The 17,807-nt window shown below is 41.0% G+C and overlaps 3 protein-coding genes across 3 annotated transcripts; all 3 read left to right on the plus strand.

Annotated features, from left to right (window-relative positions):
* Positions 1-441: 441 nt before the first annotated feature.
* Positions 442-1,266, plus strand: LOC122298894. The gene is made up of 2 exons (XM_043108735.1): positions 442-704; positions 825-1,266. The coding sequence occupies exons 1-2, from the start codon at positions 442-444 to the stop codon at positions 1,264-1,266; spliced, it is 705 nt and encodes a 234-aa protein (XP_042964669.1).
* Positions 1,267-12,334: 11,068 nt separating this feature from the next.
* On the plus strand, positions 12,335-15,093 carry LOC122298895. The gene is made up of 5 exons (XM_043108736.1): positions 12,335-12,340; positions 13,033-13,058; positions 14,249-14,449; positions 14,538-14,640; positions 14,866-15,093. Exons 1-5 carry the CDS (start codon positions 12,335-12,337, stop codon positions 15,091-15,093), a joined length of 564 nt encoding a protein of 187 aa, XP_042964670.1.
* Positions 15,094-15,240: 147 nt separating this feature from the next.
* LOC122298896 lies at positions 15,241-15,627 on the plus strand. Its single transcript, XM_043108738.1, has one exon. It carries the CDS (start codon positions 15,241-15,243, stop codon positions 15,625-15,627), a length of 387 nt encoding a protein of 128 aa, XP_042964672.1.
* The last annotated feature ends 2,180 nt before the right edge of the window (positions 15,628-17,807 follow it).

Below are 17,807 nucleotides of genomic sequence, written 5' to 3' on the forward strand. Positions count from 1 at the left end.
TCCACAGAACCACCACCAAATGAGCCTGAGATGTTGGTTGCTGCTGCTACCAAACTTCTTCGGTACCTTGCTGATGATCAGGGTTTAGGAGTCAGGAATCCCAGGGTCGGTTGCACCCTAAATGAATTTACGCAACAGCACCCTCCGACATTTGACAATAAAGTAGAAGCACTTGATACAGAGAGTTGGATAAAAAGAATGGAAAATATTTTCAGAGCTCTGTTCTGTACTGATGTACAGAAGGTAGAGTATGCCACTTATGTGCTGGCTGATGAGGTAGATGAGTGGTGGACCTCTACTCGAGAGCTACTGCAGCTAGAACTTGGTGAAGGGGTACCCATCACTTGGGACCACTTCAAAAAGGCCTTTTTGGACCGATTCTTTTCTCCTGCACTCCGGGAAGCAAGAGCTAGGTAGTTTATTTACATAGCTCAGGGAACCATGACGATGGAGCGCTATGCTGCCACTTTCATGGCATTGTCGAGGTTTGCAAGTTATCTGATTCCTAATGAGGAAAAGAAGTGTGAAAAGTTTGCGCAAGGCTTGCATCCGAGGATCCGAAGTCGTCCAATACCCTTGAGGATCCGTAACTTCACCGATTTAGTTACAAGGGCCACATTAGTTGAAGAAGACATGAGGGCGAATGCAAAGATCTTCAATCAAAGGAAACACCAACAACCACTTCCCAAGCCCAATAAAAACAAGTAGCCTGCCCCCAGACACCAGCCACAGTCACATCAGACTATTCCAACAAACCCAGTTTGCAAGATTTGCAGGAAAATGCATCAAGGATATTACTTAGTGGGTCAGAATGCTTGCTTCAGATGCGGGCAACCAAATCATATGACTCGAGATTGCCCAAGGAGGAATGTGCCACCTCCAACTATAAAGGGTGGCCAGAGGGCTATTGTGCCAGCCAGAGTTTTTGCCTCTACACCAAGAGATGCTAAGTCATCTAACAAAGTGGTTACACGTACCCTTCCACTATTCTCTTGTTTTGCTACTTTTTTGTTTGACCAAGGTGCCACACACTCATTTATAGCAAGTGCTTATGCATGCTTGGATGTGAAAGTACTTGAAAGGCTTGACTGTTCGCTATCAGTTGCGACACCTACCGATGAGCACATAGTTTGCGACACCATACTTAAGAATTGCCCTATAGATATTAGTGGGAGGCATCTTCTAGCAGACTTGGTAATTTTTGATATGATGGGGTTTGATGTAATTCTGGGAATGGATTGGTTATCCCGAACTCACGCCTGTTAGATTGTTTTAAAAAGGAAGTAGTTTTCAAAACCCCGGGCAAAGAAGAATTCAACTTTTGTGCAGAGAGAGGAAAATCTTCACCCCGACTAATCTCAGCCTTGCAAGCAACCAGATTACTAAGACAGGGATGCTCTGGGTTTCTGGCTTGCCACCTGTAGAGGGACCCAAGCTTGAAGATATCCCCATTGTCAGGGAATTTCTGAATGTGTTTCTGGAGGATCTTCCAGGGTTTCCCTCGGACCAAGAGGTTGGCTTTTCAATTGATCTCCTACCTGGTATGGCACCTTACCGTATGGCTCTAGTGGAGTTGAAGGAGCTTAAGGAGCAGTTGAAGGAGCTGTTGGAGAAGTGTTACATCCACTAGTGTGTCACCATGGGGCGCATCGGTTCTTTTTGAGAAAAAGAAGGAAGGTTCAATGAGACTCTACATTGATTATCGAGAATTGAATCGGGTGACAGTGAAGGAAAAATACCCCTTACCAAGAATTGATGATTTGTTCGACCAGTTGCAGGGGGCCCAAGTTTTCTCCAAGATTGATCTACAATCAAGCTACCACTAGCACAAGATCAAGTCAGAAGATGTTTCGAAGATGGCATTCAGAACTCATTATGAACACTATGAGTTTTTGGTCATGTCATTTAGTTTGACAAATGCCCTAGCAGCCTTCATGGACATGATGAACAGAGTGTTCAGGGAGTATGTAGATCAGTTTGTTGTTATGTTCATTGATGACATTCTCATATACTCGAAAAGCTCAGTAGATCATGAAGGACACTTGAGGGTTGTGTTACAAATTTTAAGGAAGCAACAGTTGTTCGCAAAATTTAAGAAGTATAATTTCTGGTTGAAAGAAATTACGTTTTTGGGGCATGCCATGTCAAAAGAAGGACTTTCAGTTGACGCGACGAAAATTGAAGCAGCTGTGAACTGGGCACGCCAACCAATGTTAAAGAAGTCAGAAGCTTCTTGGGTCTTACAGGGTACTACAGGAGGTTCTTCGAGGGGTTTTCCAGTATCGCAGCCCTGATGACTAAGCTGATGAGGAAAAATGAGAAATTTATATGGACTGAAGTCTATGAAAGAAGTTTTCAGGAGCTGAAGAAGAGACTAGTGACAGCACCTGTACTCATTGTTCCCTCAGGCAATACATGATTTATCATTTACAGTGACGCTTCTCTCAAGTGTTTGGGTTGTGATTTAATGTAGCATGGGAAGGTTATTGCCTACGCTTCTCGACAACTCAAGAGTTATGAAGAGAATTATCCAAAGCATGGCCTAGAGCTTGCAGCAGTTGTGTTCGCCTTGAAGTTATGGAGACACTATCTCTATGGGGAGAAATACGAGATTTATACCAAACATAAGAGCTTAAAGTATTTCTTTACTCAGAAAGACTTGATATGAGACAGTACAGATGGTTGGAACTTTTGAAGGATTATGACTACAAAATCAACTAGCATCCAGGTAAAGCTAATGTAGTGGCAGATGCCTTGAGTCGGAAATCGTCCTCTAGTACCCTCGCTTCTATGTACACCCCTCAGAGGCATATTCTTTTGGATATGGAGAGAGCATGGATAGAGATGATTATGGACACACAGGCCCAGTTGAGCAGTCTGACTTTGGGATCATCATTAATAGATCGGATAAAAGTTGCCCAAAACAGTGATTCAGACTTAGTGAATGATTGAGTTGAAATATTATATATTTTATATATTTAAAATCAATATATTTTAAATGCTTCGTGACATTATTATTGGTTTTAGATAGAAAAATTGTTTATAGGCATAAATATGAGTTGTGATTTTTAATTGATTAATATCATGTTTATGCTTAATTTTATAACTATGATTTAATTGGACAATATTTCCTCACATATATAACATATTTTTGATAATCTATTTTTCTTTTTAATTTATTTTTTTTAGTGTTATTTTTATCTCCTTATTTTCAGATTAAATAAAATTCACATGGGATCCAGTTGAAACTTTTGACCAAAAGTGCATGCTAATTGAGAGGAAATATAAAGAAATATGCAGAAGATAAATAAAGAGAAGGAAGAAAGTGGTGGACTTGGATAGTTGAAAAAGACATAAAATGAAGATGACTTTGAATATCAAATAACTTGCGGTGGTGATTTTCTCTTTTGGTTGTTCAAGACGCACGTGTTTATGGTTGAACGAAAATCACGGAGGCACGTTGGAATTGGGTTTTACGTAAACAAGAAAATAGTTTTTGGTGGTGCAATGTGAAAGTCATAGAAGCAAGAGCTGAAAGAAGGGAACGGAAGTCTTCTCAGGGAACGAAAATCTTAGAGGAGATTTTGTCTGGACGTTGCACTTCAGCAAGAAAAGGAGGAGCTGGTTGAAGCGAACGGACGCTAGTTCTCGACGTGAAAGGGAGGAGAAGACTTACATGCAGGAGAGAGGTTTATGAAAAATAAAATGAGACGTAAGAAGAAAACTGGGTCGACGAGGAGGGGACAGAGGAGCAAGAAGAGTTTTACTCGCCAAGAGTGTCGTTGAGTGTCACTGGATCAGGCTCCTGAAGACTGTTTCTGGCTGAGGAGAAAAAAAATGCAGTGATTCCAGTTCCCGTTCGTATCCTTCTTCAACTTCCGGTTCGCCGGCTCGGTCTCACTCGATTAGTCTCTCTCCGCCGGTCAGTTTGGGCCCCCGAAGATTGCAACCCAACTCTGCACATCCACAAGCACCAGTGCATCTTCAAGACCATCGAACGACGCTAATTCTAGTAAAAACGTGGTATATTCATCTTCGGCATTCTCGACTCCAGAGAGAGCTGTTGACAGAAACCCAGATGCGTCTTTGGGAGCATGGAATCAACAGGTTAAGTCAATTACTTTTCCGTCGGACAATCACCACGATGCGCGCGTCTCCAAGAATATCAAATGTTTCGAATCAAATGTCTCCGACTTCGAGGATACTTGATTTAGCTTTATCACCCAATGCTTCAGATCGGAATCTCCGGCAGTCTCCCACACCTTCACTTCCTTCTTCATCACAATCTCCGCCATCTTCGCCGAAGCTTAACTTGGAGGAAAATTCACCGGCAAGATCCTGGCTTGAGAAGTCTCCAGAGCGAACTATCAGCGATTCATTGCAGCAGAAGATGCTGAACGGAGCTCTAGTTCCCATTGGGACGTTCAGCGAAAGAAAAAAAAATATAGAGCTCCTCTGTTCTGGAAGAGTACAACAGAGTAGATGCACACCAGCTGGCTACAGTAGGGACGCTGGTCAGTTCATTTCGGACGTGAAAATGAATGGGATTTTACGTTCAGCTGAGTAGAGCGTTTGTGGACTCCTTTTGTGACGCTCCCAAATCCCACGCACAGACATGGAAAAATCGAGACATCCAGATGATGAAATTACGAATCACCACCCTATCGACGAGTGCCAAATATGTGCATAAGAAACGAATATGCACGAGAAACATGCAGCGAATAGCAAAGTTAATAACTAAGTACCAGAATTTTTCTTAATTTAATACAAAGCAGTTTAAAATATACATAATAAAATATTACAAAACATAAATATATTTTCAAAGCCGAAACAAAGCATAACCCACTCAGAACTCCAGCGGAGCTGCATCCTCGGGCTCAGCCTCCTCCTCCTCCTCGAACCTTGCACCAAAATCTACGGAACCAAAAATGGTGCCGTAGGTAAGTAAAATCCAAACACCAATAGATAAAAACATATTAACTCAAACAACATGCATGAAAGAATGCAGTGCACATATCCCATAAAACCATAATTTTTCCACACACGCCGAAAAATCCCATTTGGCCCAACAACATAACCTTTTTAAATATCACGCCAAAATTCACATTTGGCCCATATCCAACTCATAACCATTAACCAATTAATCCGTATGCACCATCACCTCTCCTAGGGGTCATCTGCACACTCTGACTCCTGTGCCATACCGTAGGTAACAACCACGCGTGTAACACCTAAACAAGAGATGCCCAGTTCCGTGCCTCATGCGTTCGTAGCCAAGCATCCTCTAGTCCTCACCAGCGAAGGGCCACGAAATCGGTGCGTAGAGCGATGCCCAGTTCCGCACCCGACGCATTCATAGCCAAGCATCCTCTAGCCCCCGTTCCCCTCGTCGCCCAGCGATAACCCAAGGGACGTCACTCAGTATATTATGCTTCCGAGTGACCATAGGAGCTCCACCTAGATAATAACCCATCCCGGCTTGGGCTCGTGAGACACACACACCCGAAAATCCATTTACGCAAATAAAACAGGATTTTCTCAATTTAAATAAAATGCACGTGCATGCACCATGTAAATACAATCTCAATGCACAAAACAACCAACCAACCATAAATCAACAAATCAAGTAACTCCATCCTCAATCCATCCGACCCCGGACTCCTCGAATTCAATTCGGAATCAGTCAACCAACAGCAAATATTTAAAACCGTAAAACGACTAAATAAATTAAACACAACATCAAATAAATTAAAACAAATTTAAAACACAATAATTTAAATTAAATAAATAAATATATTAATTAAATTAAAAACAACCCTTTAGTGAAAATACACATAAAAGCGGGTCATCACATCCTCCCCCCTTAAAAACAAATTTCGTCCTTGAAATTTGCAAGATCAAACATCAACTTGAAACAAGTCACATAATTCCACATAAAACCACCTGTGACCAGGATTAAGAACCTACCGTTATTACTCAAACAAGTAGGGATACTGCTCCCTCATGTTAGCTACTCTCTCCCAAGAGAAGTCTTGAGTTAACGGATCTCCCCATGCCACCTTAACCAAAGGTATCATCTTGGACTTCAACTGTTGCTCTTTCCAATCTATGATCTGTGACAAAACAACCTCATAAGTAAGGTCCAGTTGCAACTGAATACTCTCTGGGTTGACAAAGCGTAGCTCTTGTTGTCCAAAGCTCTTCTTCAAGGATGATACGTGGAAGACATCATGAATATCCCTAAAATATTCTAGCAAAGCAACTCTATAGGCGACGGACCCTACCTTCTCCAGAATTTGAAAAGGGCCGACATACCTCAGATCCAGCTTCCTCTTCTTACCAAAACGCTTAACTTCTCTCATAGGAGAGACTTTGAGATAAACCCAATCACCTTCTTCAAAAGATAACTCTCTCCTCCTAGTATTAGCGTAGCTTTTCTGATGACTCTGAGCTGCCGCCATTTTATCCCTGATGATCCGAACTTGGCTTTGCATTTTTTGAATTATTTCAGGTCCAATTATCCTACTCTCCCCGACTTCATCCCAACACAAAGGCGATCTGCATTTCCTCCCATAAAGAGCTTCATAAGGAGCCATCTGAATGGTCGCATGGAAGCTATTATTATATGCAAACTCTATGAGCGGCAAGTGGTTTTCCCAACTCCCTTGAAATTCCATGACACATTCAAGGGTCTAAGTGGTGCACTCTGAAGGGTCTAAATGTCTGCTTGTGATATGTAGTACTAAACTTCAACTTAGTACCCAATGCTGCCTGCAAACTCTTCCAGAACTGAGACGTGAACCTTGGGTCTCGATCCGACACTATACTCTTCGGTATGCCGTGCAACCGTACTATCTCCTTAACGTACAAGCGGGTCAACTTACCCAAGGAATTGGTGTTATTAACAGGCAAGAAATGAGCACTCTTCGTTAACAGGTCAACAATCACCCAAACAGAATTTTTCCCACTAGGCATCCTCGGCAAGCCCACTACAAAGTCCATCATGATGTCATCCCACTTCCACTCAGGAATAGGGAGGGGTTGGAGCATACCAGCAGGTCTTTGATGCTCCACCTTGACTTGACGGCATGTGTGGCATTTTTCAACATACAAGGCAATATCTCTTTTCATTCATCTCACCAATAATTTTTTTTCAAGTCCTGGTACATCTTCGTACTGCCAGGAGGAACTGAATAAGGGGCCGCATGAGCTTCTGCCATGATCCACTCCTTAAATTCTGAATCTTTGGGGATTACCCTACAATCTCGAAACCAAAGAATTCCATCTTTATCCATACTATAGTGCAATGGCCCTCGAGATTTTCTGACTCTTTTCCTGATATCCAGCAGTTTCGGATCCTTCATTTGAAGAGTCTTCAATTCCTCAAAATCAGTTACCCGAATATCAAGAACTGAAGATAATACCTCCACTTGCTGTGAACTCTTAATAAGAAGCTTTCTCATCCCACAAAGCAAAGAATCCAATTCTGACGGCTCGGCTTCATCTTCCAAGTGCGATTTTCAGCTCAAAGCATCAGCAACTATATTTGCCTTCCCCGGATGATACTTGATCTTGCACTGGTAGTCACTGATTAACTCTAGCCATCGTCTCTGCCTAATGTTTAGATTCTTCTGGGAAAACAAGTGCTTCAAGCTCTTGTGATCAATGTATACTTCGCAAGCTTCCCCATACAAAAAGTGCCGCCAGATCTTAAGAGCAAAAACAATCGCAACTAATTCCAAATCGTGCGTCGGATAATTCTTCTCATGGTCCTTTAGCTGACGAGATGCATAAGCAACAACTCGTCCTTCCTGCATAAGGACACAACCCAATCTGAATTTAGACGCATCGCTGAAGACTACAAATGGCTTATGCGGTTCTAGGAGCGCTAACACTGGTGTAGTAGTCAACCTGTTTTTCAATTCTTGGAAGCTTCTCTCACACTTATCTGACCAAACAAATTCTGCATTCTTTCTAGTCAACACCGTGAGAGGTACGGATAGGCGAGCAAATCCCTCCACAAATCTTCGGTAATATCCAGCAAGTCCCAAGAAACTCCAGATCTCGCGCACTGTTGTTGGACGCTGCCATGACAAAATGGCTTCCACCTTACTAGGATCAACAGCCACTTCGTCTCGGGAAATCACATGCCCAATAAATCTGACTTCCTCCATCCAAAATTCACACTTGCTGAGCTTGGCATACAACTGGTGTTCTCTCAATTTCCTAAGAACTAGATGAAGATGATACACATGCTCTTTAACATCTCGAGAATAAATCAGAATATCATCAATGAATACTACCACAAAGGAATTCAAATAAGGTTGAAATACTCAATTCATTAAATCCATGAAAGCAACAGGGGCATTGGCTAATCCAAATGGCATCACCTTAAATTCATAATGCCCATATCTCGACCTGAAAGCAGTTTTGAGCACATCCTTGTCTCTTATCCTCAACTGGTAGTATCCCGACCTCAGATCAATCTTTGAGAACACAGCTGCTCCTTGAAGCTGATCAAATAAATCATCAATCCGTGGGAGAGGATATTTATTCTTGATGGTCACCTTATTTAATTCCCGATAATCAATACACATACGGAGGGTTCCATCTTTCTTTTTAACAAACAGAACTGGCACACCCCACGGCGAAGTACTTGGTTGAATGAACCCCTTATCTCCCAGCTCTTGCAATTGAGTCTTCAACTCTTTTAATTCAGCCGGTGCCATGCGGTAAGGAACTTCATGTACAGGAGCCACTCCAGGTTCCAAGTCTATAACAAACTCCATTTCACGAACAGTGGGTAGCCCAGGCAGGTCATCCACAAACACATCGGGGAATTCTTCCACAACTAGAATGTCTACCAAAGACTTCTTCTCAGATGGCGTGCACACCATTTGGACTAAGAATGCATATGCTCCCCATGCAATCTCTCTTCTTGCTTGAATTGCCGATATAATTACCTACTTTTCTTTTAACTTACTCCCTGCAAATTCCAGACGATCACCATCTGGAAGCTGAAAGCTAATTACCCGACTTCTGCAATTAATACTCGCAGAATATCGGTATAGCCCATCCATCCCAAGAATGATATCAAAACCCAACAGCTTGAATACCACCAAATCAGCATCCAAGAACATTCCATCAAAATTTAATGGGCAACCCAAAGCAACCTTGGAACACCACACCATTTCACCATTGGGTAGAGCCACTACCAATGACTTCGGCAAAGGTTCCGTGACCAAATGACACATCCGAGCAAACATGGAAGATACAAACGACTGTGACGCATCGGAATCAAACAAAGTGCAAGCATAAAACTCATATAAACGGACTCTCCCTGAACTAAACACATAAACCCATGAAATCCAAATACACAAAGAAATCAAAGCACACCAAAAATCAAATCCAATGTAAAATTAAATTAAATCCATACCTGTAATTACTCCAGCATCATGGGTCACTGGTGCCTCATCATCCACATCTCCGGGTGTTACAGCATAAACCCGGGCTTGCACTGCTTGTCTTGGATTTGTTCTTCCACTGCGTCTACCTCCACGGCTTCCTTGAATTCTGACGGTGCACTCACGAGCAATATGTCCCACTTGGCCGCATTGATAACACTAGGGTCCACCACTCAGCCGACACTTACCCTCATGAGCTCTATTACAAATTTCACAAATTGGCATCCGTCCTCCCATACGAACACCTGAGGATGCTTGTGGTTGGGTCCCGGTCTGCTGAATAAATTTCTGAGGCGAACCCGAGCTACTTCCTTCACCAGAAAAACTCCGTCTCTTATGCCCTGGAGGGAGCCCATACTCAGATTATTCTCTCGCTCTACAAGGGTGGCCACGTCCACTAAATCCTAAAAAGTGGATATCCGGTGGCTGACCACCATACGGCATATATCAGGACGTAGTCCCTCCTGGAAACGCTCGGCTCGCATTTCCTCTGTGGCGATGAGGTGGGGGGCAAATCACCCAAGTTCTATGAATCTCCGGGCATACTATTCCACGGTCATGCTCCCTTGGACCAAGCTTGAGAATTCTCTTGCCTTTTGCCGCCTTACAGAAGCGGGAAAGAAGCGATCATTAAACTCTTTCTTGAAACGCTGCCAGGTTACAGCGGCAAAAGATCCCAACTCTGCTTCTAGCATTACTCTCTTAGTATCCCACCAATCAGAAGCGGTGCCTTGCAACAGATAACTGGCGTAGAGCACTTGTTGGGCCCCAGTGCAACCACACACCTCAAAAGTTCTTTCCAAGTCTCTGACCCACTTTCCAGCTTGAAGTGGATCTTCTTCTCCAGTGAAGTGTGGAGTTCTATGCGCCAGAAAGAGCTCATAGGTGCATCTGGCTTGCACCATGCTACTAGGCCCTCCTAGGTATAGCCAAGACCCTCCCTGATGTGGCCAAGGACCTCCTGGTTGTGGCAAAAGCCCTCCTTATTGCGGCCAAGACCCTTCTTGTTGTGGCCAAGAACCCCCTTGTTGTGGCCAAGAACCCCCTTGTTGTGGCCAAGGTCCTCCTTGTTGTGGCCAAGGCCTTGCCTGCTGTGACCTAAAATTCTACTGCATGAACTCTGTCATCTGCCATATTGCTTGGACTATGGAATCATCTCTCGATGTATTATCCCATGGCTCCTGCGTAGATTTTCTTGGTCTCACCATTTTTTCCTGCCACAACACAACCTTTGACCCCCTTTAAGAAAAACAAATAAACCCAACATAAAACCAAAAACCAAAACCAACACCACATAACAAGAAACAAAAAGAAACCAGCATGCAATAACATAACTAAATAAATAAAAACAAGCAAACAAGTTCAAATAAATAAAATAAATCAAATAGCAAATTTACTTAACATAATTTGTTAAAACACAACTTTAAAAACGTTCTGGTACTCCCTACGGGACATGTGGTTTTACCCAGAGCCAAACCGCTCTGATACCCCCTATGACGCCCCCAAATCCCCATGCACAGACACGGGAAAATCGAAATGCCCGGATGATAACATCACGGGTCACCACCCTATCGACGAGTGCCAAGTGTGTGCATAAGCAACGAATGTGCACGAGAAATACTTAGCAAATAACAAAGTCAATAACTAAGTACCAGAATTTTTCTTAATTTAATACAAAGCTGTTTAAAACATACATAATAAAATATTACAAAACAAAAATATATTTTCAAAGCCGAAACAAAGCATAACCCACTTAGAACTCCGGCGGAGCCACATCTTCGGGCTCAGCCTCCTCCTCCTCCTCGAACCCTGCACCAAAATCTACAAAACCAAAAATGGTACTGCAGGTAAGTAAAATCCAAACACCAATAGATAAAAACATATTAACTCAAATAACATGCATGAAAGAATGCAGTGCACATGTCCCATACAACCATAATTTTTCCACACATGCCGAAAAATCCTATTTGGCCCAAAAACAGAACCTTTCCAAATATCACACCAAAATTCACATTTGGCCCATATCCAACTCATAACCATTAACCAATTAATCCGTATGCACCATCACCTCCCCTAGGGGTCATCCGCATACTCTGGCTCCTGTGCCACACCGCAGGTAACGACCATGCGTGTGACACCTAAACAAGCGATGCCCAGTTCCGTGCCCTACGCATTCGTAGCCAAGCATCCTCTAGCCCTCACCAGTGAAGGGCCACGGAGTGGGTGCGTAGAGCGATGCCCAGTTCCTTGCCAGGCGTGTTCGTAGCCAAGCATCCTCTAGCCCCCGTTCCCGTCATCGCCCAGCGACAACCCAGGGGACGTCACTCAGTATATTACGCTCCCAAGTGACCAGAGGAGCTCCACCGAGATAATAACCCATCCCGGCTTGGGCTTGTGAGACACACATACCCGAAAATCCATTTACGTCAATAAAACAGGATTTTCTCAATTTAAATAAAATGCACGTGCATGCACTATGTAAATGCAATCTCAATGTACAAAACAACCAACCAACCATAAATCAACAAATCAAGCAACTCCGTCCTCAATCCATCCGACCCCCGAACTCCTCGGACTCAGTCCGGAATCAGCCAACCAACAGCAAATATTTATTGTAAGAGTAAAATACATTTAAATCTAAAAGTAGAGTTTGAAAAATGCTTACAGCGCTATATGGTATTTTTTGAAAGCTTGCGGCGTTGCAAACTGTGGAAGAAAAGCAACGTAACAGTGAAATTTCACTGTGGCCGTGGGTTGTAAAATATTCACTTTTGAACGGGGACAAACCAAAGCTCAGGACTGATAGAGAATGGCCTAGGGATGTTTATGGAGCTAAGAGAAGTGGAGTTTGGCCGTGAGTGGTGGCGAAAATGGCGGTAGGAGGCCAAAATACCCAAATCGGAAAGCTAGCTCGTGGGGACTGTTCCGGTGACAGATCGAGGTCAAAAATGGGTGGGTTAGGATGGCAAGGAGTCGGTGATGAAGTGGTAAAGAGATGGTGGCCGGAGGTGGAGCGACGACGGTATAACGGAGCAAAAGCCGTTCGGCTTGATGATGATTTTTCGGCTAAATGACGGCTCCGTTGGCGGTGAAAATTTGTGGGGTGGTTCACCGGAGGGAGGGGAAGAGATTGGTGGTGGTGGTGGTGTGCTACACGGTGGCCGGCGGCAGTGGGTCTAGGCGGTTGGACGCAACGGCGTGAGGGAGAGGAGAGAGAGAGAAAACGCACGGGGGGGTCGAAGCACGGGAAGAAAAAAGGAGGGAAAAAGAAAGAAAAAGAGAAAAAAGAGAAAATGGAAAAAGAGAAAAGAAAAAATAAAGGAAAGAAATGAGGTCCAGTCCTCACTCCGAAAACAAAAACAGATTCGCTGAAAACGATATTAAAAATCGTAAAACGACTAAATAAATTAAACACAACATCAAATAAATTAAAAACATTTTAAAACAAAATAATTTAAAATAAATAAATCAATATATTAATTAAATTAAAAACAACCCTTAAGTGAAAATACACATAAAAGCGGGTCATCACACCTTTATTCTTATTTTTTTTCATTTTTTGGTTCAGGCAGCATTTGATGCGAGTTCTTCCAGGTAGCAGTTCTTCTGTACACGGACGGGATGATATTTTTTTTCTGAGTGGAGTGGGGACGTCTTGCGAGTTTACTTTCAGACCTTTGGAGGCCCTTTTGGTGGTTCAGACCTTATTTTTTTCTGAGTGGAGTCTGCACTAAGTCGGTCGGTAAGATTGGATTATTTTCTCTTAGTGGAGTCTACACTAAATAAAGCACTGAGTCGGTCGGCTTGATTATTTTTATTGGTCTTAGTGGCTTCTCGTATAATTAGAGTTGGAGACGGAGAACAACGAACGTTGGGGGGTGGTGCCAGACGGAGAAGGGGGACTGGGCTGGTTTGAATTTAATTTTCTTCTACTTTGTGTTTTACGTTTACGTTACAAACGCCGGCGGGTTATTTTTCAGTTGGTTTTCATTTCTAGTTTTGAGTTTTATGTTTCCCAGCTATTTCTTTCTCGGTTCTTAGTTTTCATTCGGCAGGATTTGGTTTTCGGCTGGGTTTCTAGATTTTATTACTTTTAAGTTATTTTCTAATATTTCTTGTATTTTATTTTAATTTTTTAATCGAGAATATTTATGTGATTTCTATAGCACTTGTGATGAACATGGTTGGCTAAATTTTCATACTAAGGTTAGAGGTAAAGTTTAATAATTTAAACATTGTTTTCAGATCAACGTAAATTTTATTTTGTGAGTTTGTTCGATTGAAGGATTTTATTATTGGATTTTTTGATTATCTATATATTTATCTGGATTTATTGTGATTTTTGAATACAGTGAATGCTTGAAGAATTCCTGTGATATTCAAATAGATTTGTGAATATTTTAATCATCAATCATTCATGCTCAATCATTAGCGACTATTTTCTCTTGATCTTAAATGCTAAATCTTCCAATTAAACTGAATCATTATTCTAATTTAATTGAAGTAAATCAATCGAAAACAATATTATAAATTATTAGACGGATTCTTGAAACCTTAGTCTTTCTCCATATCAATTCATTTTAGTGTTATTCAGTTATTTTACAAGTCTTCATCTCAGTAATTTTATTTTATATTCGATTGCACGATTTTTTTAGTAATTTCATTTCATTGTTTGAGTTTATTTTCTTTATCACATAATTCAATCTCTGTGGATTCGACCCTGTGAGGTACTACAACACCTGTATGTTTGAAGGTAAAACTACAATAAATTTTTGGTTGATTAGTTTGAGTCAAAGTTTAGACGCAATAGTGAAGATCAAAGGAGAGGTACAAGAAGACAAAAGGCATGAATTTTCAATATTTGAGCATGGCACTCTGAGGTTTAAAGGAAGAATTTGTGTTCCAAATGTTAAAGAGATAAGAGATGTGATTTTGAAAGAGGCTCATTGCTCACTCTATACAGTTCGCCTTGGTAGCACTAAGATGTACATAGATTTGAAGTAACAGTTCCGATGGAGCAGTATGAAACGTGAGATAACTAATTTTGTGGCTCAGTGTCTAACTTGTCAACAGGTTAAGGCGAAACATCAGAGGCCATCCTGGCTATTACAACCACTCCCTATACCAGTTTGGACCAGGATTTCCTAAGGCACCACAGGGTCAGGATGCAGCATGGGTAATCATCGACAGAATGTCAAAGTCAGCTCATTTCATTCTGATTCAAATGATGTATTCTACAAACAAATTGGTAGAGTTGTATGTACGCGAAATTGTCAGGTTGCATGGAATCTCTTCAAAGATTGTATCAGACAAGGATACTCATTTCACTTCAGTGTTCTAGAGAAGTGTACAAAAAGAGTTAGGGATAGAATTTACCTATAGCATAGCCTTTCATCCGTAGACAAATGGGCAGTTAGAGAGGACAGTGCAAATTTTGGAGGATATGCTTAGAGCTTGCGTGATGGACTTCAAGGGCAGTTGGATTAAATACTTACCCCTGATCGAGTTTGCATACAATAACAGTTACCAAGAGAGCATTCAAGCGGCCCCATATGAGGTTCTTTATGGTCCCAAGTGTCGGTCACCCCTTTATTGGGATGAAGTTGGAGAATGTAGAATCCTTGGGTAGGAAATTATTCAAGATATGCGTGAGAAGATATCTATCATTCGGAAAAAGCTCACCATTGCGCAAGAATGATAGAAAAAGTATGCAGATTAGAGGTGTCGAGAGCTGCAATTTGAGGTAGGAAGCAAAGTATTCTTGAAAATTGTGCCGATGAAGGGAATCATGAAGTTCGAAAAGAAGGGCAAGCTGAGTCTGAGATATTTAGGCCCCTTTGATGTACTGGAGAGGATTGGAACTGTAGCTTATAGGTTGGCTCTTTCACCGCAGTTGTCTACCATTCACGATGTTTTCCACATCTCAATGCTTCGGGAGTATATACCAGATCCGACACACATATTAGAGTACAAACCCCTCCAAGTTCATGAGGATCTCACCTACGAGGAGTTTCCAGTTGGGATCCTTGCACAAAAGACTCAAGTACTCCATCAAAAGACCATTCCGATGGTCAATGTACTTCGGAGTAACCACACGGAAAAAGAGGCTACGTGGGAGTTAGAGGAAGACATGAAAATCAAGTACCCATACTCGTTTGATTGAGGAACGTAATCTTGAGGACGAGATATTTCTTAAGGAGGGGAGATTGTAACATACGAACCTAGAATAAGATTTTAGATTAATTCCATTAGAATTTATTTATTTATTTGATTTATTCATTTTATTATTTACTTATATTTTTATCAGATGCTTATAATTATTTATTTGTTAGATAATATAATAAACCAGATTAATTAGAGTTTTTTAAGGTGGTTTCCTTTATCTCGTATTATCTGTTATTATCGGATGGGTTTAAAACTTTTTTGAAAAGATTCTAAGATCATAACCAAATCAGATCTAGCTAATCCCACCAAACCCTCATATTAATCATTCAGAATTTTAGTCAACAAAGAGGGAAAAGATACATATACCAACCCAACGTAATAGCCCCTACAACTTGGAAAACCACTCTCACAACCAACTTGCCGGAAACAGCCATAGATTGTGCCGACCAGCCCATTCCTGTCGAACCCACTCCCTTCCGGTAAGCCCACGCCGGAATCTTCTCTCTCCCTCCATTCTTTGTTTCAGTTTGATAGATTTTTTTACTCTCTCACTCACTCTCTCTCTCTCTCTCTCTCTCTCTCTCTCTCTCTCTCTCTCTCTCTCTCTCTCTCTCTTGTATCGCACCACCTTTCTAAGAAGCCCAGTGGTGACTCCGGTCACTGCCAGCCACCCAGAGTCGTCGTCGCCTCAGCTTCCTTTCTGTAAGCATCTCACGACCATTTTTTCTTTGTCTTTATTTGGTTCCAGATTTCCAATGATACGTATGTGAGCCACTCCCCTAAGTTTTGCCCTTCATTTTAATTGTTTTGTTCTAGACTTCCCAAAAAGCCCCTTCATTGCTTCCATAATTACATGTAAGCCCTTTGACCCTTAGCCTATACCCTCCTGAACCAGATTCTTTTATTACAATGGCCTTTGAGCTTTAAGCCTTTCGACCAACAGTTTTTCTTTTAAGGGTGTTGGGCCTAGTTGTTTTTAATAAACCTATTAGACTTAGTTTTTAACTGAACTTGTGTTTTAAATTGGGCTTTATTTTATTATATTTCAACAACTGTTTTAGTGACTTTATTTGGGCTTGTTATATTTTCAGAAGTAACTTTACTTTTACATGGGCTTTATCTACTTAAATAAATATACTAGTCAAAGACTTGTTTTTATAGAAAATATTTAAGGGCTTTTAAGTATTCAATTATGTTGTTTCAGCTTATTATCGTAGTTCATATTCCAATTAACCTTTAACTAGATTTTTATAAAATTATTAAGTTATCTGTTTCCACAAAATATTAAGCATTATGATATGAGTTTTGGAATAATATCAGTTTATGTAATCTTTTTATATTTGAATATTTATTAAATAATCTCTATGGTAAGATTTTAAGTAATTAGATTGCTACGACACTAGAAAGTTTAGTAATGTCTAGTGCCTCGTATAGGTCACAAGCTACGATGTGAGTTTTTGGAAGCAGCGCTAAGAGGTAAATAATATGATCACATAATGTATGCGTGATGTAAATATTATAATTGAGTATGATAGTATGATATGATTTTGATGGTTATCCACGTTGCACTAAGAGCCTAGTCAAGGTTAGATCGCTTTCACGAACTTCTATGAATTATGATGATTTACATGAAAGTAAGATTATATATGTTATGCTATTATAGATTGTTGATTGATGGATTGAATGTTACTAAAATCACATAGAAGCCATGATATGATCATATAATAATTTAAGATAAGTATGCTATGAATTAAAATAGCCATATCACACATGCTATATTCATGTAGTAATTAGACCATGTATTGTTCATGCAATAACTTAAGTCAAGCATGCCATGTAATAAATAGCCAGATCATGTATGCCATGTTCATGTAGTTCTCAGATCATGCATGCCATGAAATGTTATAAAATGTTTAGATCATGTTAGGAAATGTCATGTTATGCTATGTTAAGTACAAGAAAATACCATGTACAAGTTATACAAGTTAAGTGAAACACGGACTCGAGCATGTTTCACTCCATGTTATCAAGTTAGGTGAAACACAGATGCAAGCATGTTTCACTCCATGTTATACAGGATAGGTAAGACACAGACTCAAGCATGTTTTACTCCATGCCATGCAAGTTAAGTGAAACACAAACTCAAGCATTTTTCACTCCATGTTATGCAAGATAAGT

Source organism: Carya illinoinensis, chromosome 16, assembly GCF_018687715.1.
Source record: "Carya illinoinensis cultivar Pawnee chromosome 16, C.illinoinensisPawnee_v1, whole genome shotgun sequence".
NCBI lineage: Eukaryota > Viridiplantae > Streptophyta > Magnoliopsida > Fagales > Juglandaceae > Carya > Carya illinoinensis.